This window comes from Parasteatoda tepidariorum, chromosome 7 (genome assembly GCF_982258835.1).
Source record: "Parasteatoda tepidariorum strain Cologne lab strain chromosome 7, Ptep-v5.0, whole genome shotgun sequence".
In the NCBI taxonomy this organism is placed as follows: Eukaryota; Metazoa; Arthropoda; class Arachnida; order Araneae; family Theridiidae; genus Parasteatoda; species Parasteatoda tepidariorum.
The window spans coordinates 32587228-32611515 of record NC_141761.1 but is presented as its reverse complement, the minus strand read 5'-3'; the positions used below and the strand labels follow the sequence as shown (position 1 = coordinate 32611515).

The 24288-nt window shown below is 28.6% G+C and overlaps 2 protein-coding genes across 3 annotated transcripts in view; one reads left to right on the top strand and one right to left on the bottom strand.

Annotated features, from left to right (window-relative positions):
• LOC107448472 (uncharacterized) overlaps window positions 1–8154 on the bottom strand; it is a 40172-nt gene extending 32018 nt beyond the window's left edge. The window contains exons 1-5 of one of the 2 annotated variants that reach the window (XM_087167629.1): window positions 7783–8154; window positions 7588–7661; window positions 6316–6376; window positions 4835–4884; window positions 3365–3383 (exon numbers count right to left, since the gene is read on the bottom strand). In XM_087167629.1, coding sequence (XP_087023755.1) covers window positions 3365–3383; window positions 4835–4884; window positions 6316–6376; window positions 7588–7661; window positions 7783–8014 — 436 coding nt within the window. In that variant the 5' untranslated portion in view covers window positions 8015–8154. Of the gene's footprint in view, window positions 1–3364; window positions 3384–4834; window positions 4885–6285; window positions 6377–7587; window positions 7662–7782 lie in introns of both variants that reach the window. The other variant, XM_087167630.1, reaches the window with a different exon arrangement.
• The window catches only part of CCT8 (chaperonin containing TCP1 subunit 8), a 31302-nt gene continuing 15073 nt past the window's right edge, over window positions 8060–24288 (top strand). Inside the window, exons 1-5 of the mRNA XM_087167631.1 lie at window positions 8060–8569; window positions 14951–15041; window positions 15485–15564; window positions 18211–18342; window positions 24158–24227. Of these exons, the coding sequence (XP_087023757.1) occupies window positions 8510–8569; window positions 14951–15041; window positions 15485–15564; window positions 18211–18342; window positions 24158–24227 (433 nt within the window). The 5' untranslated portion in view covers window positions 8060–8509. The remainder of the gene's footprint in view (window positions 8570–14950; window positions 15042–15484; window positions 15565–18210; window positions 18343–24157; window positions 24228–24288) is intronic.

The following is a 24288-nucleotide window of genomic DNA, read 5'->3' as shown; positions in this document are numbered from 1 at the left end:
ATTTGTAATTATTTCTTTTTGAGTATGGGACTAAATTGTTCTGCATTTTACTGAACAGTTGGAAATCGGCATCTGTTTACAGACATATGGTGCAGTATATATGGGTGTGGTGACAAGAAATTTCTTTGAAAGAAAAGGGGAATATCAAAGAAATTTCTTACACTACCACACCATAATTTTGGTGACAAAGATATCAGTCCCAACTTCAGTTAGAAATGGAGAAAATCTACTATATGACATGTTAATTTTCATTTAACAATAGCCTTTAGAAGCTATACTGATAACGCTTATCTTCTACAGAAATGAATGAGTAAATTGTAACACATCTGGGTGGTCTGACAGCTGAATATAGAACATTCATTATGAAGGAAAAAATGCGTTCATGAGAAATTAGAGTTAACTACAGATAATCCTCCTGTGAAGAAACCCTTTTGTATGAAGATAAGGCGTAAAATTGAAAATAAATAAATTCATAAAGATTTAACTATTTTAAGAGTTTTGACACCAACACATTCTCCACTAGTAAAATTCGTGTTTTTAGACCAGGTGTTAACAATTAATAAAAAAAATGGGTCGTTGCAGCTTCAAGTGCAATACCTACGCAATAACAAGCATTGAAAAGGTGAAAATAGCGAGGCATTCATAAAACAGCAAGACAACGTGAATGATTTACAGCTGTCGAACTACAAATGCAGAATAAAGTTCAAATTTCAAATAATAGTTTTGGTACCCATCAAAGCAGTTTTTTCTCATGGATCCTACTGTTATAAATATAAAAACTATTTTGTAAGGCATCAAAGCCTACGATCTAATTCTAATAAAATAATGTTTAATTATTTATTTTATATTTAAAAATAGATTTATAATTCATTGTATTTAGTAATCTTTCAGTCTTGTAGAATAATATATTTTTAAATTACTGTCATTTCTTTTTTCTGAAAACACTGCAAATTTCGAGCTGTTTATTATCTTGAACAATTGATATATTTTTAAAGACACAATAACTAAATAATTTAATGTTTAAAAAAGAAACTTTATCACCATTACTCCAGTTTATTCTTTTCAACGTAAGTAATCAAAAAAGTTCAGATAAAAAGAAGTAGCCAGCTTAATAATTTAGGTTAATTAATTTTGAGTTTATATTTGTTTCTACCTCTCTCTCTCTCTGTCTTTCAAAAAAGTTAAAAAATACTATATTTCTTAACTATAAATTTTAAGCTTATGAGAATATGAATTTTTTTTTTTATCAATAAAACGTTTCATTTAACTTTTTCTCAAGAAGTATTATCAGAAAAAGTTCAGTCGTTAGGGGCAATAGTAGTTTCAGTTGGTGTCACATCTTCGAATTCATCTTCATCCCCTGATTCATTAAAATCAGACTCATCCTGTCTCATCATTGAAAATTAATTTAATTGAAAATTATTTCGGTCGAAGGACCTTTACAGCGAAAAGACATTTTGGTTTATATATATATATATACATATACAGTGGAGCATCGTTTATACGACGCCGAAGGGACCACCCAAAAACGTCGTATAAACGATAACGTCGTATAATCGATTTTTACTTCTAAAACTGAAACTGACTCTGTTTTCAGTTAATTTTAATGTTTAACGTGTTGATTTACATAAATTTCCAAATTAGACAAAGCAAAACAAACAAATAACCAAGGAAGAAAGATTGCAGTGAGCAATTTGAATGTATGTTACCTCGAATTATATTTTCTTGCTATTAGTCTCTACAATGCTTTGAATAGCGAGTTGAACTTACTGCCTTCTATGATGCAATTTTAGATTTCTAATCACGGCCAAATCTAATGGCTGAAGCGCACTTGTACAATTTGCAGGAAAAAAGAGAGCTTTTACATTTTCTAAAATAATTAGTATCGATGGGTGCGCTGGACATGGTCGAAGAATAGCAAAATTTTTCGTTTTTGCCTCTTCATAACATTGTCTAGTTTTTTCAGTCATCTAGTAAAAATTACGGTCGTTATCCGAGCATTCTTGTTGGCACCCTTTTCTGTATCATTCATGTTGGCAAATTGCGCCCTTTTTTAAAATACACAAGAAAAAATAAAAAATTAAATAAACGTGAACAAAATCTAAAAACCGACGTATAACCGATTCTGTGCGTCGTATAAACGATATATTTTTACATTAAAATGAATAGGAATGATTTGGGACCACACTAAAACGTCGTATAAATGTAAACGTCGTATAAGTGATCGTCGTATAAACGATGCTCCACTGTATATATAAAACAAGAGAAAACAAATTTACAAAAGTAGAATGATATAAAACAAACTTTTTTTGAAAAATCCCTCTGCTTTCTTCCCTTTTTGTAAATTACCTTCAAGGACGATTACTGCCACACCTCCCCCATTGTGTGTTATTTCTGGAAAAGGGGGAAGAATCTCTAACTCGTTTTACGGGCACTTCGGGCGTTTTCGGTAGTCTAGCTTACGAGGCGTCTCGGGCGTTCCGGTAGCGAAAGAGTTAAGAAAGAAAATTTTAACTGAAATGAGTTTTAGTAACAATGAATTTCTTATTTTTGGTACTAATTATACTTCACTGAATTAAATGTATTCAGCATTTGATAAAAAAGCAGATTTTAAAATAGTGTCTTAGGTAAACAAAAATTCTTCTAAAAAAAGTCATTAATTAAAATTTAAATAATAATTTCCTATTCAGATTATGCTGCTCCTTAATTATTATCAATGGAAAGAACTTTATTCAATTACAGTTATTTCAATATAAATCATATCAACATGATTATATTGAAATATAATCATGCTGAAATATAAGTAATTAAGTATTGTAACTTTTAATTTACATATAATTTTACCTTAATACTAAAGCCATTATTCTCAATAGCAAAATTTAGTTTTTCATAATAGTCAGTTTTTAGTTTTTAACAATAAACAAACAAAAGTAATACCAAAACAGTTTCAAAATCTTTTTCTAATGCGGTATATTTTGATGCTGCAAAGAAATTCAAGTAATTAAAGATAACATTGATAATGAGTTCACATTCAATAAACTTAATTACATTTTTAAATAATAAACTTTATATTAATAAAAATTAAATGAATTATTTCTCAAAATTAATTTTAAAAAAATTTAAACATTCTTTTAGACATAAAACGTAAAATTTAAAAAAAATAAATAAATAAATAAAATATAAATCAAAGCATGATGTAAAAATTTCATAAAAATAAAAAAAACTGAAAAAAAATATTAATTTTCTTTTTTTTAATGAAAAATGAATAAAAAAATAAAAAAAAAAGAAATAAAAAGACAAAAAGTGATAAAAAGCAAAAAAGGAATAACAGAATACACAGATTATTACAGAATTTTAATCTTACCCAATTTTTCTTTTGAGATCTGAAAAAAAAAAAAAATTCTTTTTGAAAAAAAAGTCACAAAAAATAATTTGAAAAAAAGAGAAAAAGAAATGAACAAAAAAAAATGTGCACAAAATGTGCAAAAAAAAAATAGCACAAATGGAAATTACACAACTTGTAATAGCAATTTTTTTAATTCCATGAATTTTTAATTGTAATTAAGTTCTTTTTTAATTGCATAATGAAACACTAAAAACAATTTTGAAAAAATGAATATAATAATTAAAATTTTATTCAGGAATTTTTAAAATGGAAAAAAATGCTGTAGGTTCACTACCTTTAACATTTCTTTAAAAGAAAAAGATTAATGAATGATTCCTGATACTTCAAAACTTTGAGATCGCTCAGTTGTGATGAAGTTTTAAAACTTATCATAAGAGTAGAGTAATACAAATTAAATTCAGATTTACAGTGACCACACTAAATAACTTTTGATCAAATTTTCACATTGTAGTACTCAATCTTAATGGTTTAAGGGGTTGACCTCAAATATGCAAATTAATAGGCGCAGACGATATTTTAAGTTATGAAATCAGACACAAAAATGTACCTCCTATGAATAAACATACCCCTTTCCAATGGATCCCTAAAATGTCCCCTCACCCCTAAGATGTAGGGGTAACCAGCAATTTGGGAAATATGGTCGATATAGTTTGGTCAGGAGAGTGATCCAAAGTTTAGTCCCCACAGTTAAAATTTTGTTTTTTGCGTACTTTACGATGCCTCAAGAACTTTTTAAGCAAATTGAAAAATCTTTGTAAGCAAATATAAAATTTGTTTATCCAAAGATAATGCCATGCAAAATATAACTTTCGGTAAATATTTATAAATTTTTCTTTTTCTATTAACTATTGGACTAAAAAAATTTTAATTGTAAGATATACTATTTTTACATTATTTTAAAAAATGCAATTTTAAAAGGGAAAATACAAAATTTGAGTGAAATCAGTTGAATAGTTCTGGAGAAATCAAATTTTTAAAAAAATAAATAGTATATTTAATTTTTTAATGATTTCTCAATCAATTCTTTTTGTTTCTTCTCATTTATGCCTGGCCAGTCTGGAAAATGGGCATCTATTTTTGATGTGTTAAAAATTTAAGTTGTTCTGTAGGGTCTATAATTGTCCTTACAAGGTTTACTGCAATTTTAAGCACTTTCTATTTTGAACAATAAACTATACCTTAAGTGTGTAAGCTACTTTTTCAATTTATAATTTATTCACGAATTTAAAAACCTCTCAATAACATAAGTATATTTCATTATTAGATAGCCCAATTCAACTTTAAAATCATCTAATTTAAGAATGTTATACATTCAAAATGCTACAAAGACATTTATCTTCTGCTGTCTTATATTAAAGTATCATCTTACTCAATAAAAGCTTATTTTTATGTTTGTAAGAACATTATTATCTTAGAAACAATTATTACCTTCAAAGATTGAACATCAGAAATCAGAGACTGAACATTTAAGTCTGTCACTATTTGAATAAAAATATCAATGTTAGGTAAGCAATGTCAGATATGTTGTCTTAAAAAACAACAAAATCACAAAGAAATTTAAAATAATTAAAGTTGAACTTTTCCTATAATCATTATGATTATGACTTTAAAAAAATATTTATTTAATTAAAAATGGTAATTTAAAAAGCTTGTTATCTTACAACATGTTTTGCAAGAGAAATTATTATTGCATTGATTGATCAAAATTTTAAAATGACCAATAGCACTAGCAATCTAAGATTTAATAATAAACCTCCGAAATTTTTACTGTGATGCACAACAACATAGCAGAAAAATGCTTATGAATTTTTATTCACATAACAGAATTTTGAGGAAAAAGTATTGCTTGATTTCAGATTTTTTTAAGGATTTCTGTATCAGTACTGCATTAAAATAGTTACTTAACAGGAGTCTGTCCAGGGCAAATTTACTACTGTTTAGTGGCACCTTCACAAATTCACCGTTCGATCAAATGGTACTTTCACAAGTTCAACTTTAAGAAAAATGGTACTTTCACAAAAGAATTTTTTTTAAAGCAAATTTTAAAATTTTCCTCCTTTTAAAACTTTGTTGTACGATTGTCTTTTTTTATGAGTTAGCAGTAGTAAATGATTGCATGCTGTAAATTTATGTTTGAATATACATTTCTTTTTCTTCTTTTGATTACTAAAAATCTTCATCCTCATTTATACTTAAAAATATTTCATTTTTACAACTAATCAGTATTAACAGAGTACAACTTCAAAACTTGCCTGAGCATGTTAATATTAAAAATCTGTTATTTTATCTCAGTAAACTGTCATCTCAATATGCTTAATCTGCTGAGTACTTGGTAATTAAAATGATATTGTGTACATGTTGTGTTGACTTTTTAATTTTCACAAATTATTTCTAAATTTTCTCAGAGTAGGAACCTTTTAAGAAAAACCTAGACAGACCCCTGCTTAAGCACCAATGACTATTAAAAAAATCACCTTATTTTCCAAAAAGAACTTGAAAGTTAAAAATTGAAAAATAATTTTTTTTTTTTAAATTCATTATTATTACAACAATTATGTAGTGACCCTTAACATTTTAGTAGATCTAAAGAAGTACTAATTCTGAAATATCCTCACCTTCTGATTTTTCTTGAAAAATCAAAGTTGTTTGACAGAGAAAACTCTAGTTTCGAAAAGATTGACAAATATAACAATAAAAAGTTAATAAAACCATAACATTTATTAATTGTTTACAAATAATAGATCATACTATTTTTCTCTTGGATTTTAATATTTATTTCCCTATTATAGTAGGTAGTCTCTTTATCAGTTCAGTATATAGACATTTTATGCTCAAGAGCTGAATAAAATAGTCAAACACAAAAGTATTTAAATAAATACACAGAAATAATAATTTTCTTAGAAATTTACCTGATTTGAACATTGTTTCATTCTCTTTTCTATCTTCTTTCTCCAAATTATGAAGTTTTTTCTATAATAACAAGTTCAGAGATTTTAGACACTACTATTAATATTAATTAAATTAATTGCATGGTAAGAAAAAAAAACTACAATGAAAGAAAAGAAATGCACATTTTTTTTAAAAATTAGATTATCTGCAGCATGTGTTCAGATATTTGTTTATAATTTTACGATTTACATCTGCAATTGCTACTCCCTCTTATCCCTCTTGGGTTGTTGCTATAGTCTTTCCTTAAAAACAACAATATTTTATCTGCTCAGAATATTATGAAACTTTATCCCTATGAGGAATATTCCCTGAAAGATTACTCTCCTTTATTTCTCATTATTATGAACTTTATTGCAGTTCTTATAACAGTAAACAAATAAATCTGATATTTTTATTACTTAAAATCTGCAAAAAACATCACAGGTCCTTTGTGAGATTTTAAACTTTTTCCAAGATGCCATTAGGAACCAACATCTACTAAGCTCTTCACATAATGTAGTGATGCATAACAATACAACTGAATACTGGTTCAAGATTAGAGTAACAAGGAGAGTTCCATATAGTGATCTGTGGCAGAATAATCACCAAGTCTAGGTAACTTCCAGGCAGCAGCTCACAAGAAACTTAAAAAAAAACACTAGAGAGAAGGACCAACTCGAAAGCACCCCCAAGCAAATATCTACATATATTTTTTTTTAAAAACTTGCAAGTTTAAAATCTATTCGGCACCTTGGTGATTGTTGTTGGCGCGACAGATCACGATACGGAAATATCCCTCGAGTAGCTGGTAAATGAATAATAAGAAAAGATTTCCGTATTGCGATCTGTGACAGACTAGTCACCAAGTCTTTCTGGGCACAAGGAACTGAAAAAAAAATCAGAGATAGGACAAACTCGTAGAGTATATTTTGTAACCAACTATAGCAAATCTCAATGTTTTTTTTTTGTTTTTTTTTAATTTTTATTTATAAAATCTATTTGGCACCTTGGCGATTTTATTTCCGTATTGTGATCTATTGCGCCAACTACAATCGCCAAGGTGCCAAATAGATTTAAACTTGCAATTTTTTTTAAAAAAAAACATGTAGATATTTGCCCGGGGGTAGCAATGAGTTATACATTTCGAGTTCGTCCCTTTCTGTGATGTTTTTTTAGCTTGCCAAGACTTGGAGATTATTCTGCCACAGTTCTGAATACGGAAATATCCCTAATTTGAATATAATAAAAATCACTTTTTTATAGTCTTCTTCAAGAACCTGTATCTTGTCAATAAGACTTTGATGATCATCTAGCTTCTGAACCGAACCTGTTGATATACATTTTGATAAAGTCAAATATTTTATCATATAACAATTAATATTATAGAAATTAAAAATATAGTCAACATCTTTCCTTAGCAAAGCTTAACAAGTTAAGCTAAAACTAACTTTCCTCATTTTTGAAATCCTTTTCACTTTCAGACGTAGTTTTTTCATCAATATCGTCAACATCATAAAACAAATCGGTGAAAATGGTATCTGGTTTTATTTCGCAAATATTTTGGACATGAATAATAGTTTTCAAAATTACATATAAAATATTGAAATTCACAGCCCCTATTTCAGGTACACGAAGTGCTAATTCCAATAACTCTCTGAGGTTGTAATCACTGTATTTCATTACGTTCCAACTTCATAAATTATCAAACACGAAAAGAATATAATAATGTTACAAAAGTTTCGGAATTGTATCCCGCCTCAACTTTTCGAAATTTAAAATTAAAATCGAAACAAACAAGCACTATTTCTGCTTCAGGGCTGAGATGCCAATTTTCTTTTTATAAATAAAACACTAGTCAATTTTTTAAATTAAAACAGTTGAAAATATTTTAAATCAAACACAAATTTTTTGTGATTAGAAAATTTGTACTTTCTCTTTTATTTCCTACTTTCTACAGAAGTTGTGATTACAAGTTTCATTAGTTTCGGCAACATTTCCTCACTGTGACTCTAACTGCAACTGAATTTCTACTTTCTCCGCATGTTTTGTTATGTCAATTGCGGCATTAAATATTAAGATTAAGTTACTCTAAATTTTAAATAAATAGCAAGAATTCATTTGTAATTGAATCTTTATCATATACATAGTAGTATTTACTTCTAAATATTGTTCAAGATGGCTTTACACGTCCCTAGAGCTCCTGGTATTTCTCAGATGTTTCAAGAAGGAACTAAGGTTCATACCTTCTGATAATTAATACCTTATTTTATTGATCTTAATTTAAAATAACGTAGACCTGATTTACGTTTTTCTCTTTTATATGTCAAAAACTTGTAAATTTTATGTTTTCTTAAATTCAAAGTTAACATAATCGGCGCAAATTTCACTATACTAATGTAACACATCCCAATATTTTGTATTATTGTAATCAAAGTTAAGGCATCTTAGTGCAGTGATTTTTCAGATGTACCACATTTAAAATCCATAGATTTCCATATTGTGATCCGCTGCAGATCAATTGACAAGTTACGGGTAGCGGCCGGTAAGGAAGACCAACTCGAGAAGTAATACTCGTAGCCGCTCCCTGGAAAACCTCTACCATTTGGCAATTGTAGTTGACCTGACAGATCACGATACGGATATATCAGCAAAAAATACATCTTAACAATTAATTGTTTGAATGACAATGCCCTAAAAACTTATATCGAATCTGCCTGTGGAAAAAAAAAAGGAATACTTAAACTATGAAATGTTAGGGATTAGTTTAATGCTTTGTTTTTATACAGGGCGACTCCACGGAAAGTGGTTCTGAGTGACTAAATATTCAAAATTAACTTCAAATTTAATATAAAATTTTGAAATCTAGAAAATGTACATTTTCTAATAGTTAAGATTGTTTTTAAAGTTATAAGAAATGTTTGGTTAAAATCTAACAAAAGGTGGAGCACGCTAAACTTTGACACTATTTCTCTTCATTGTTATTAATATTCTCAGGGAGTTTCAAAAATTTGAAGGGCAATAGATTAGTTTTTAGTATTATATATAACTATTTTCTTTGTTTTTATCTGTTTTTAAATTTAACATGTATTTTTTGAGTGATTTAAAGTTGATTAATAAAGATAATCTAATTTTCCAGTAACATATGTAATGTAATTTTACTTTTTTATTTGTAGAAACTTTAGTGAGATAGAAAATTTTAAATTTTCTTGTTTTATAAATTATAAAGGCAAGATATTTTGAGGATAAATTCTCGAATCAAAATTGTCAATAATTGTTTGTTAAAAATTAATTTTATTGAAGGTAACACCACATAACAGAAAGTTACATGTGTTAGAAGTACTTTCACACTTAACTTCTTTTTCCTAAATGAAAAATTTAAATCATGTCCGTAATTTTTTCATAACTGCCACACAACTTCAATACTAAAGTCACAAATAACAAATTGTAAGATTCAGGCTTTTTGTAAAATCAGGCCAGTATAAGCATCATAAAATGCAATTAGCGGCATAATAAGACTATAATTTTAGAGCTTCTTGAAATTGGTTGTTTTCCCCAACTTCTATTTGTTATGTATTTATGTTTAAGTGGAATATTTAAAATGCTTTTGCTAAATTATTCCAATCTGGATAAGATTAAAAAAATGTTGTTGCCTGGAGCTGAAACAATAAAAAGATAGAGAGAAAAAAGCATCATGTCTGGCATTTCAAAGGCAAGAAAGTAAAAGAATTAAATTTTTGCAGAAAGAAAAAAGTAACTAATATGGGTACGAAAATGTGAACACAAAATTAAAGAACAAAAGAGAGGCATAACAGCATATTGAATTTTAAACACTTCAAAGTAAAACTTAATCAAGACCTCAATGATTAGGAAAAGCATTTCGTAAATTGGTTAAAAGTCTCTATTTCACCAAGAAAGGAAATTTCTCCAATATCTGTGTCAGCAAAGCGGGTTAGAAACTTAAAAAAAAAACATCACAGAAAGGGACCAACTTGAAATGTATAACTCGTATCCACCCCCGGGCAAACATCTGCATGTTTTTTTTTGTTTTTTTTTTTTAATTTGCAAGTTTAAAATCTATTTGGCACCTTGGCGATTGTAGCTGGCCCGACAGATCACGATACGGAAGTATCCCCTAAGTCCAAGCTGATTGTTTCCAAAAGAACATATCTAATAGTGAAACCCGAGTTATTCAAGTTGACTTTGCGATGGCATATTCTTGGGAGTATCAAAACTAAGTTCAATCGCCATTATGGTATTGAGCCTCTGTTTTATTCACAGCAGCTGTTTCCTTAGACCAGGGGTCCCTATGCCCGCGGGCACCATGGCACCCGTCGATCGATCTAGGTGCGCCCGCTGCTCAACGATAAAATATTTCAGTTTTCCATTTTCCCAATAAATGCTATGCAAATACATACTGAAGTATGCTGGCTCAGTAAAGGTAAAGTACTTGAATAGATTTCTACATATAATTGGAGAAATAGAAAATTATCTTGCAACCAAAAATCAAACATTTTTAGAACTAAGAGATCCTCTTTGGCTAGCAGATTTGTCTTTCATAACGGACATAAGGGAAAAACTAGATTATTTAAACTTGTAGCTGCAGGGAAAGGACAAACATAAAGCAAAAATGATAGAGGCTGTTAACTCGTTCAGAGCTAAGGTAGTTTTGTGGATATCACATTTGAAAATGAAGTAAGTCTCTTGTGCATTTTCCAAACATGAAAAAATTGATAGGTGACAATGAAATTGACATTTGTCATCAACCTCCAATTGCTTAGAGATCAATTTAAAAAGCGCTTTCAACAATTTAATATCATCGAGCCTTTGATAACTTTTTTGTTAATCCTTTTATCAACCAAATAAACGTAACCCTAATAGCAGCATACATTTCAGAATTTCTTCAAGTAAAGCGAGAAGAATTGGATATAGAAATTTTGGATGACATTATCCTGAAAACTATTATATCACATGAGAAATTCTGGAATATATTTGAAGGACTAAATTCCATTCTTAAAAAGAGCATTATATTCTCCCAATTATGTAGCACTGGTCAGCGAAATGCCGTGCCAAACACCACATGCCTCTGTATTTTATAAATAATTTTTATACTTCGTATGTTTTGAATGCAATTTAGTAATCATTTATTTTACACAAAAATATTAATTGCATTCATATGCTAAATTAATTTTTGAAAATTAATTTTTGTGCACTATATGTAGCAGGGGTCTGTCTGGGTTTTTCTTAAAAGTACCTATTTTGTGAAAATTTTGGCATAATTTGTGAAAAATTAAAAATTTTATTAAAAAGTCAACACTAAAACATGGTAAAAATATAGATTTATTGTTTCTTAATTGAGACAAAAATAAAATTTTAAGAAAAAGTATTTTGTGAAAATACCGTTTTTCTTAAAGTTGAATTTGTGAAACTACCGTTTTACCTAAAATTGAATTTGTGAAGGTACCGCTAAACGGTAGTAAATTCGGCCTGAACAGACCCCTGTGTAGTGTGTAGGACTGGGCGATATTAGAAATGATATATCGTCAGTTTTGCATCGCGATATAGCGATGTATCGCGATATAGTATTTTTGAATTTTATTTACTTTAAGGCACAGAAAGTCAGATTTCTATCAAGACTTCATACGCATATTGATTTAAATCAATTTATAAATTTGAAAATGTATATGTTTTGCTAAAGAAAGATATTAAATAAATTGACTAAGATGTACAAATCTTACTTAAAATATTTATTGAAAAAATGTGTGTAGATACAGAATGAAATATTTGCACTTCTTTATCGTTTATAAGGTATAAGCAGTTTTAATTTAAGTTAACCCCTAAAACACCCTTAATGAAAAAAAATATTGTTATTAAACAAAAGCTGATTTTAAAATTTCAAAATATATTTTAATTAAAATAAAAGTTAGATTGACTAAAAGCCGAAGTTTAAAATTAAAAATGTTCGAATTTTAAACTAAAAACTAAACATAAGATTTGTAATAATTTCTTAAAATTTTCGTTCTCTGAAAGATTTCAGTTTAAAAATAAAAAGGGAACTTTATAAAGATATCTAGCTGAAATTATAGAAAGAAAATTTAAAAAATTAAAAAAAAAGTTTGTTAAGAAATTCATTATACACTTAAAACAAAGTGTTAAAAATATTTTTTTTTTTTAAAAAAAAGAAACTTTTTTTAACAAATCAATATTTGCTTGTACTATTATGCGTAAATAATTACAGAATTATTAAGTTCGATCATAATGTTCAAATTCTTAATGAAGAAGTAAACACAAGTTTTGTTATATTTTCTAAAAATGATCACGCAAATAACAAAAGATTTCTTAGTTTAAAAATAAAAAAATAAATAAAAGTGAAATTTATCAATATATTTACCTAACAGCATAGGAACAAAATTTAAAAAATAAGTTCGTTAAAAAATTATTTGTATGCTTAAAACAAAGAGCTAAATAAATTTTAAAAAAAATGCTTCTTAAACACTATTTTTATTATTATTTCATATAAATAATTAAATTAAATTAAATAATGACCGAATTATGAACGAAAAACAAAGTAAGGCAAAGTTTCTTAATTAAATTCTTAAAAATAAAAACAAAAGAATTGTGATATTCGGTAATATATTTAGCTAATTAACTAATAATATAAAACGAAAATTAAAAAAAAATAATGATTTTACTCTCTAATAAAACGAAGTAGTAATTGATAAAAAAAAAAAAAGAAATGAATAAAATTCGCAAACTTTTCAAATTCTTTTGAGCAAATAAAGTTTATTGACTTATGCCCAAAAAATAAGTTTTGTTTTAACTTTATTTCTAAAAATAAAAACAACTCAAGATTTATAAATTTAAAATCAGTAATAGAAGCCCATTAAATTATTAGAAGTTTTATCCGAAAGGTTTTTAATAAATTAAAAGAAAGTAAAAAAATGACCTAACAAATTTATTTACTTTGTAATTTAATTCCTTATGGGTGCCTTAAATTAGATTTCCGATAATTTTGACATTTAAAAATATAAAAAAAGTTTTGTCAGAAAATAAATAAAAAACTTACCTAATTAATGAAGAAACTTTTCTTTATAAATTCTTTTCACTAATAGATTGCGTTCAGAACAAGGTTACGACGGCGATCACGAAGTTAATCCCATTGAAAATAATCTACAAGAAACGATTTCAAATCGCGAAGTTGCGAAAACGAACATGTGATATAACGATATAAGGTCTCAAAAGTGATTCTGATTCTACCGCTCATCAGTCAAGGCCGTCTCAACATAACGAAACAATATCGTCTTCCACAGCGCAAGTTGGCATCGGAACGTAAGAGAAAGTCCTTGCGTGTATCGTTATATCGTCTTCTTCACTCCACGGCTTAAATCAGATTTCTGATGCATCGCTTGGAATGAAAGTTGCTGTATCGGTTTGCCGATATAGGCGTTAAATCGATATGTCGCGATATATCGATTTATAGCCCAGTCCTAGTAGTGTGTATTATTACCTATGTCTACCAATAATAAATTTATCTTGAAAAAATAAATGGTGCCCGCCATTCGACCGATATTCTGGTATTTGCTCTTAGATACAAAAAGGTTGGGGACCACTGCCTTAGTCGATACTTGTTCCTCATTTATAATATGCTCTGATACGAAAGAAAAGGTAAAAATCGCGTCTGCGCTTATTTAAGACTGTTTGAGGATCTTTTCTACTTCAGAAGATGAACTAGCAGAAATCTTGTATAATGATGGGCCAAGTCCAGAATTTAAAATTAAATATATAATTGAATTATTTTATCCATCAAATATAAAAAAGGAAATTCATTTAGAAATATTTTACATCACATGGCATGGTAAAAGTGTTAACAAGGTAAGTGTGCAGTGCAAAATCTTAAGTGCGAAGCAAACTAAGATAGTCAGTCTGACAGCAGTGTTGTTAGAAAAGGTGTGTTGCTCATAGAGCTAACCAATCAACTAATACAGCAATATTGCATATTACAGATGTAATAAATGTCTAGCCACTATTCAGTATTCGACCTTTTTGCCGAATATTCGGCAAAGTAATTTTTGAAAGATATTTTTAGACAGTTTTTTTGGAGGGGGGTTTGAATAGATTTAACAAAGAATAATTTGAAATCTTATTTTTTACAACACATTAGAAATAGTTTGTACTCATATTTGTTAAGTTCTAAAACTTGTTAATGTATGTAGTGATAGACTTGTGGGAAAACTAAATTTGGAAAGATTGGAACAGGATAACCCTATACTGAATCGTTAGTTTTGTACTGCAGATTTTATTTTCTTTAATTATATTCAAGCAAATTTATTTCATCATTATTTCTTTTTTTCTAGAATTGAGAATTTTTTACTTTGTTTTGTTTTTCTGTTCTAATTATAGCACCGCATTATTACATAGCGTTTCTTATAGACTTTATTTTTTTTACTGTCACTTTTTTCCTGTAAGGTAAAACAGGTAATCTAGAATAGTGGGATTTTGATCCTTAAAGTTACATTTTAGAACAATGTTGGTTTGAACTACAAGTGTCAGTTTTAATTTGATAGTGCCAGATTTAATTTTGTTGAAACTTACCTGTCCTGTTCTTTTTTTTTTTTCCAGTATTTTCAAGGAGTAGAAGAAGCAATTTGTCGTAACATAGAAGCTTGTGTCCAGCTGGCAGATACTTTAAAAACAACTTATGGTCCCTATGGTAAATTATCTATAATCTAATTCATAATCTGTTCATGAATTTATTTATTACTAATTTTTTTTTCTTTTTTTTTGTATATTTAGTTGTTAGTTGGTTTTTATAAAATTTAAAATTTTCTCAATTTTTTCATTATATTTATTTTTAAAAGAAATCTGATTTTAGAAATACAAATTCAGTACTAAAGGTTGGATCTTTTCAAACTTTTTTTTTGTGTACACTGAATATTTGTATATTAAATATAATAAGAAAGTAAAAATATATTTTACTTTTGAAAATTAATTTTCACGGCATCATAATCCAGGAATTTATTTTCAATACATTGAACAGTAATTAGTTATTAATTTTGATTTTTTTTTTAAATTTTATTTAGCCAGAACTACAAAATAAAATTAGTTTTACTCAGTTCAAAAGTATTGTATAAAACTTTTTTTTTAATATTTTAGGTATGAATAAACTCATCATAAATCACCTTGAAAAAATGTTTGTTACTAGTGATGCTGCTGTAATAATGAATGAATTAGAAGTAGGTTGCAAAATTTTATACACTTTAAATTTAGTATTCTTTATTGTTGAAAAAAAAATTTCTTGGGTAAATTTAATTACATTTTATTTGCATGATATTCAGATTTAACAATAGCACTAATATCTAAATTCTAAGTCTATATTTTCTGTTATTATCTATTCATAGCTGTCAATTCTATTGGATTTTAGCTATATTCCTTGATTCAATCAAGTATTATTCTAGTTTTTGCCTATTTTAAAACATTTTTCCTAAAATTCAAAAAATCTTTATTTAAATATTTATTGAATGTTTTTTTTTCCTTATGCCTTTCATCTTACTTGATAATTTGATAATAAAAAATTAATATTTTAAATGAATAATAAGTTCAGTTAATATGTACATACTATTGATGGTAAAGTGAGACTAACAAAAACAATGTTATAAATAAGGTTACTCATATGTTATCAACAAAACCTCCCCCAACAGTAGGATAAAATCAAACTCTTAACATGTTTTCCATTGAAACTGAATGGGCATATGTCTTTTGTTTAATAAATATATAAAAAGCCTAGTTTAAATAGAAAATAGTCGAATTGATATACCATTATCGATTTTTAGTTTAAAGCTAGGTAAAATGTAAAAAAATTAGAGATAGATTCTAAGTTTTGTTTCACTGTGTGGTTTCAAAAGATGTTTACAATTATGGCCTTCCCCATTAATCTTAATAATTCAACTTTTAACTTGCTTTTTGTCAAATTTATCGTTTCATTTATTTGTAATTAATTAAATTAGTTGATATTAATTAGTTTGTTAATTAAAATTAGTTGAGAGACAGAAATGTTGTTGCAGCTATTCATGTAAATTGAAACAGATAAAATAATTAAAAATGTTAAACACAATTAAATAATTAAAAATGTGAACATAAGTAAAATAAAAATTTTAGTAGGTTTTTAAAAAAAAATTATACATGTTCAGTGTTAAGTTTTTTTAAATATATCATAAATTAGACTGGGAATATCCAGTCCTTTTTGTGCAAAGTAGAATTTTTCCAAAGATTATAACATAATTTTTCAAACCATTAAAAAAAGCTATAAAATATTAGAGGTTGCAAATTAATATAAATACAAAAAAAAAAAATTTTTAATTCTTATGACTCATTATAGAGAATACAAAAACACACTAGATTTACTAATCTAGTGCAAAAACATATACTCCCATTGGTCAGGGAATTTTATTTTGACTCTAAAAAGCAAGGAAAGTTGGATTTTTTATTTTCAAGAAGCTGGAAAATTCTTAATCATTCCCCTATAGTCCTAGAATTGTCAGTAACAGTAATCAGATTTAAATTAATTAAATTCAAATAATTCTTTCATCTATAACAATTAATTGTAAAAATTCCATTTCCATCCTCATTCAATGATTTTTTTTTTCCTAACAAAATCTAATATTTGATGTTGCAGATTTTAAAAAAAATTTTTTTAAAAAATCCGAGTTTTCCAAAGAAAAATTGCGGAGTCAAGATAAAATTTGGTCTGGATTTACATTGAAATGTTCCTGAAATCAGGCAATTATTCTTCTGAAATTAAGTAGGAGCTCTAACTCAATATAAAGTAAAAAATATTATCAATCATCAGTAAAAATATATCATATATTTTTATGTTTAAAAGCGTTAGCAAGCCTGGAACAGTTTTTAGAATGTTTTCATTATTAATAACTAATAGATGCTATTAATAGTTTTCTATGTGTAATGCTTTCTACGTAAGCATGTAATATGCTGTCTATGATAAATAATTTGAGACTATCACAATTTGGAAAACCATGTGGAAATAAAACTGCAGATCAGAAAATAGTGTTGTGTTTTTAAAAGAAAATCAGCTAAAATTGTTTTGTAATTAATATATTAGGTCATGTAATCAAGATCAAAAGACATGTCAGATGGAAATTTTTCATCCAAAGAGCAAACAGGTCCCACAAACCCCATATAGAACAAGTTGTGATTGTTGAGGTTATATACGTAATATTGATGATGCTGTGTTTATATTAATAATGATCTAGTTACATTGATGATAGTAAATGAAATTTTGAAATAGGGTGTTCCATCCCTGCAACTAAATGTTTAGCTATGGGAAAAGAGGCAAGAAGAAATATTTTTCTATTAATACTTTTTTTTAACATATCAGACTTAATTTCTTCATTTATTTTCATCTTTTGGAAAATGAAAACATGCATATGGAACTTGGTACTATTGTTTTAATTGTTACTTCTGTACCATATTTGTTATTTTACTACCATTTAAAACAAAAGACATTGTACCAAAATTTCATATGTTAGCTGCTATGAATATTAATCTCATTTAGAGTATATTGCTGTATTTATTTTAATTTTCTTTTCTAAAATATTGAAGTTTCATCTATTAATGTGGGTTTAATGCAGAAAACAGCAAAAAACTATAGGATAAACAGTTGTATTAAATATGAATGCTGTGGAATTAGCAGCTGCAATTTTAAACTTGGGCCATTATTTGTTTTTTTCTCTATTGTGCTAAAATTTTTAGCATTACATAGTACTCTTGGACACATATTTGCAGTCTAAAGTTATTTTAAGCATTGTATTTTTTATTATTATTAGTTTTATTACTTAGTTTTAATGTTTCTTATCAAATTCTAGATTCAGCATCCTGCTGCAAAGTTGGTAGTCCATGCATCAGACATGCAAGAAAGAGAAGTTGGAGACGGAACAAGTTTAGTAATTATTTTGACTGGGGCTCTACTTAAAAATGCTGAAGAGCTTCTGCGTATGGTGAGTTTCGACCATATTTACAGCATAATTTTATGCTAAAATCTGGGTTTTGACTTGGCTAATCCAAATTTAATCTCACAATGTAAATAGTAGTCGGAGCTCTATTGATAGTGTACTTATAGCCTGTGCAGGGACCGACTTAGCCTGATTGGGGCCCCCTCTTCTTCACTATTTCAGTAAAGAAGAACGTAACTTTATTGAGATATTTAAATTTTTCACCTCATTAAAAATGACAAGAACCTAAAATAGCTTTAAAGTCCACCCCCTCCAATTGTCAGACGAAATATCATTCTGACCTTTTTATTGATTTTCTTGCAATTCTATGTCCATCATGCCAAATGCAGTTTTCTGATTGTTAACTTTCTCATCTGGCTGTAAAAAATTCATATCCTTACTGACATTAGAGCGAAATTCAGCAAAAATGTCGCAATTACGATGCCTCAATTAAGCTTATCAGAAGCATGTATTTTTGTAAGCATATCGCATTTTGCGAAATGTAAAAATTTAGGCTTTTGATTAGCCAAATTTGTACATCATAGTTGTGAAATTGAAGCTGAATTCCACCCTAGAGAGCCATAGATTTATGAAGTATAGATAATTTTCATACGATAGATTAATGAAGACGCTAACATAAAACTGACGGATTTTACACTGTACTGATTTTTTTTTTTTTTTTTTTAAAAAAAAGTTCATTAAGGAACAGGGTTGCAAAAAACCCGGGTTTTTCCAGAAAAACCCAGCCCGGATGGGTTTTTCTGGGTTTTATTGGGTTTTTCTGGGTTTTATTGGGTTTTTCTGGGTTTTATGGGGTTTTTCATGTTTTATTGTTTTTTTTCTTTCAAAAGAGAGGGCAGGGGTAAGTACCTTATTTTAAAAAAGCTTATATTAATAATCAAGTTTATTTTGATGAATTGATTTAACATATAGGCAATTAAAGTGTAATTAATACAAACAAATTGATGCAAAAGTCTGAAAAAAGTTCCTTCTGACATCGTGATACAAAATGTTATATGTACTCATTGACATACATCACACATTTTAAACTTATTTTAACACAGGATTACTTTTTATTTATATTTTAATCTTAAAAAATATTAGAGGAAATTTTTTTTGTTTGCATAGGAAGCAAATCAAAGGCACTGACTAATCAATGGTCATACAGTCAAATATAGCCAGCAAGGTGACTCTCCAGTCTCCAAACACATGTTTTCCACAATAAAAGGGAGGCTGGTCAAAGGCAATGACTAATCATACAAAATCAAGTCCCACAAGGTCATTCTTCACACACATCTGTCTTTCATAATGGGGGAAAGGGGGGTACAACCTCCTTTCTGAAAACTTAGAATAGAATAGAGGGGTGGTAAAAATTTATCTGTTGACCATTGAAAAGGAACCAGTTTTGTGAATCATCTTCTAGCTGTAGGAGTGGGGGTTACCAGTTATTGCCCATTTCACATGAAATTCTGTCAGTTGTACTTGATAGTTTTCTACTAAACTTGTTAAATTTTATTTGGTCCATGTGTTGAATTTAGTGTAGTGTGATTGTGCTTTAGTTGATTGTCATAAAATGTCTAATGGAGGTGGTAGAAAAACTGCTCCAGAGTGGTTGGAGGTTACTAAAAACTTTGAGAGTAAAGGAAAATGCACATGTAATTACTGCAACACAGAAATAAGTGCAAAAATTGAAAGAATAAGAGCTCATTTAAGTAAGTGTTTGAAAAGATCTTTGAACAATCATAAGAATGTACATGTGGAAACTGTAAACAATTTGTTAGCTGATGAGTCGTCTGCAAGTGGAATACCAATACAGACTCCTCCTGAAACTGAAGGGCGTGAATTTAGTAGAGCTAAGAGACAACGTATAATGAATGATTATACTGTAAGTACAACAGATAGTCAAAAGAATAATTTGGATCTGAAAATTGCAAAATTCTTTTATGCAAATAACATTGCTTTCAATGCTGCCACAACTATTGAATTTAAAGAAATGGTGACAGCAATGAGACCAGGTTACTCTGGCCCTACTCGTACCGATTTAGGAGGAAAACTGTTGGATGAAGTGCATGAGAATATTGAAGCTGAAATTAAGAAAGAAATGCAAAGTGTTGCTACTGTTACTTTATTATTAGATGGATGGTCAAATATAAACAGGGATGCAGTACTTGCAACATGTGTCCATACAGGCAATTCTTCATTTCTTTTAAATGCAGTTGATTGTGAAAGTAACAAAAAAACATCAGAATATTGTGCAGAATTAGCAGAAAAAGATATAGAACATTGTGAAAAAAATTTGGATGTAAAGGTTTTTGCAATATGCACAGACAATGAAAATAAGATGGTAAAACTAAGGCAGCTTATAAAAGAAAAACACAAGGGTATTGTTACATATGGGTGCTCTGCACACTACATTAATCTCCTCGCTGATGAGATCACAAACAAGGATGTTATCAAACATGTGGCAGAGGTTCAAAAATTCTTTCGAAATACTCATCAGCCCCATGGTTTGTTAAAAGAGAAGGGTGGTCTAATGCCACAGTTGCCTAATGCTACGCGTTGGAATTCTCAAATTCATTGTATTGATACATATATTAAGAATTACCATAAGTTTGTAGAAATATCTACTGAAGCCGTAGTGGAAATTCCAACAAACATTATACGGATTTTGGACAATGTTGCAATATATAAAGAAGCATTGCACATGCAAAAACAATTATCAGAACTGAGCGAAGTATTAAATCTGATGCAGGCAGAAAAAACCAATATATCTACTGCTGTTGAGCTTTGGCTTGATGTATTTAATAGTGAAAATCTTTGCGCTTATAAAAAACAAATTGATAAAAGGCTGAACCAAGCTCTTCTCCCAATTCATTATTTAGCAAACATTATGGATCCTAAATATACAGGAAAAAGATTAACCTCTGATATGTTACAGAAAGCTGAGGAGTGGTTAGAAACAGAACACCCAAAATGGTTGATTCCCCTCATGAGCTACAAATTAAAAGACCCGGAAATATTTCCTCCTAGCATGTTTAACGCTGATGTAATAAAAAAATTCAGTGCATCACAGTGGTGGAAATTAGTTGAAATGCGTACTAATGATAGAGATATGACAGATTTTTGCAACTTTATGGTTGCTCTAAGCAATTGTCCAGCTAGCTCTGCGTCATTGGAACGAGTGTTTTCTACTTGTGGACTGGTTTGGTCAAAATTGAGAAATAGACTGGGTGTACAAAAGGCATTAAAATTAGTTAAAATACATAGACATTTAAGATTGAAGAATTCTAACACTGATTGATTTATAATGTATTTCCTCTGTCTGTGTTTATTTTGAATTAATAACCTTATGAAAAAGCTTTTATTGTAGTATGATTTATACTCAAATTATTCTGTTTTTTATGTGAAACCTATACATTTTTCTCCAATAATTTTTCAAAAAAAATTTTTTTTTTCCAGATTGTTATTAGTATTTTCACCATAGATTCAGTTTTTTAGGCTAGACTACGTATATATTTCAATAGAATATCTTTTTAATATAACAGAGGATAAAAAAAGTAATCAACTTTAGAAAAACCCAGTAAAACCCACTCTGGGGTGGGTTTTACTGGGTTTTTCAGAGTGGGTTTTGCCCAGTAAAACCCGCCCGGGTTTTTCTGGGTAGGTGGGTTTTTTGCAACCCTGTTAAGGAAGGAAATGTAATAAAAACTCTCTATTCGGTTACGGGGCACGGGGCAGCTGCCCTCTATGCCCCTGCCTTGGTCAGGCTCTGCGCCTGTGAGACCTTAAGTTTTATCCTCAGTTAAATCAAAAGTTTGAATGATTGTATAAATGAGAATATCAAATATGTATATCTCTTTACCAAATATCTATAATTTTATGTAGCAATTTGGCCAAAAAAATTACTGGTTTTCTCTTTTAAAAAAAAACTATTTATTAAAATATATACCTGTTTCTTCCCTAAGTGTTTTTGGAAGGGCGCACCGCTCTACCTCTCCTTTGATCCCCATGAATGCACCCTTTTTGAGAAAAAGAGCCTCCAGCCCTTAAAACACTGCCTTTTTATTTATATTCCAATTTTAAGAAAAATTAACTCCTAAAATAATAATTACACGCAAAAATTATCTGTGTTAATAGGTTTAAGTTTCTCTTTTTTTCAATGGGTATATCAATACATTTCTAAGTGACTTTAAATTTTAAAATTATTTTTTAAATAAATGCCTTTAATAATTTTTTTGAACTACAGTAGGGAACCGATTATCCGGAACGATCGGGACCATCGCTATTCCGGATAACTGGTTTTTCCGGTTTTCGGAATCGCTACAAAAAGCCGTTTTTTTATTGTTAAACCCAACTAAAAAAAAAATTAAAAAAATTGGAAATAATCTTAAAAAGAAGAAAAATCACTGAAGTAATACACTAACGATTATTTCCAAAATGATGGTAAGGTCAACATTTTTCAAAAAAGAAAGAAAAATCCTAAAATCTTATGAGGAAAAAAAAAAATTTTTTAAAAAAATGGCGGGAAAATTTATTGAATTTCGTTCTAGTTTTCCGGTTTTCTGATTTCCGGATAACGGGTTCTGTACTGTACAAATTTTTCTCCTATTTAGGTGAGGGAAAATTACTTTTTTGAAATATACACATTAAATAGTATAAGACAACTTAAAAATTCTTGAGGATCAAATTCAGTTATTACATGAATTTACTCATTTTGATAAAAAAAAAAAAAAAAAAAAAAAAAAAAAAAAAAATTAAGTGAGTGCCCTTTTCTGAGAGGAAGCATCTAGAAAAAAAAAAACATTATTTCAGCTAATTGCATTTATAATTTAACTGACTGAACTGGTCTAAGGAAAATATTATGTTCTTGAATTGTTGAGAGGGAATGAAAACAAATGTTTAATTATCTTTTAATCAGAAACACAATGTTTTCAATATCAATTTTATGAAGAAGAAAAAAAGTTTAAAAACTTTACAGGGTGCGTAGCGTTTGTAAAAAGTACTTAAAGGTGCTTTTTTGGGGATTTCGTTTTTAAAAGCTTTTAAAGGTGCTTTTTTCAGCTGGCGTTTTTAAAAAGTGCTTTTTTTTTCCGAAATTTTTTTTCTTCTCCCTTCAGTGATGTCTGGTGGATCCCATGCATTTCACGAAAAATGGGGAGTTTGCTACGTAATCATTCATGCGGACTTCATATCATACCCACATTATGTCTTGTGCATGCGCGCACACTTTAAACCGAAACCCGAGTGCTCCAATTCGAATAAAGAATATCAGATCCTTATGAAATGCTCTTATATTAATTTATTTTAATTTTGTTCTTGTTTATTTTATTTTACTTCTAACACTTTTTTTGACGTAGGGGGTAAGGGTACTTTTGTTCTGAGTTCAGGGTCAAGTTGAATTCACTCGGTGATGTGGGAAAGTACTGATTGTTTCGATTTACGCCCGTTTTTTTTTTTTTTTTTTAACGCTAAAACTGTTTATAAAAAGTTTTTGTTTTTCAATAATATCATTGATTGAATATGAATTTTTTGAGTGCTTAAAACTTTTTGTAAAGTGCTTGAAAAGTTTTTAAAAAGTGCTTATTTTTGATTCAAAGATTTGACTACGCACCCTGTTGATAATAAAGTGTATTTAAATTCTTATTAGATGTCGAAGTGAATTTCTTTTGAAGAGAAGTAGGTAGGGTTTTTTTTTTTTCGCAACACCCACATTTCTGGGGAAATTTTCCCTCTACTCTGGTTTAAATACTTTTATATACCATCTTCTGCACCGTTAGGTCACCTTTGCTAATATTATTATTTTGATTATTTCCATATATAGGGATTAGCTCCTTCTGAAATCATTAAAGGGTATGAACTAGCAGCAGATAAAACTCTTGAGATATTGCCCAGTAAGTATCAGTGATTTTAATTCCGATCTATCACCATCTTATGTTTTTACTTTAATGTTTT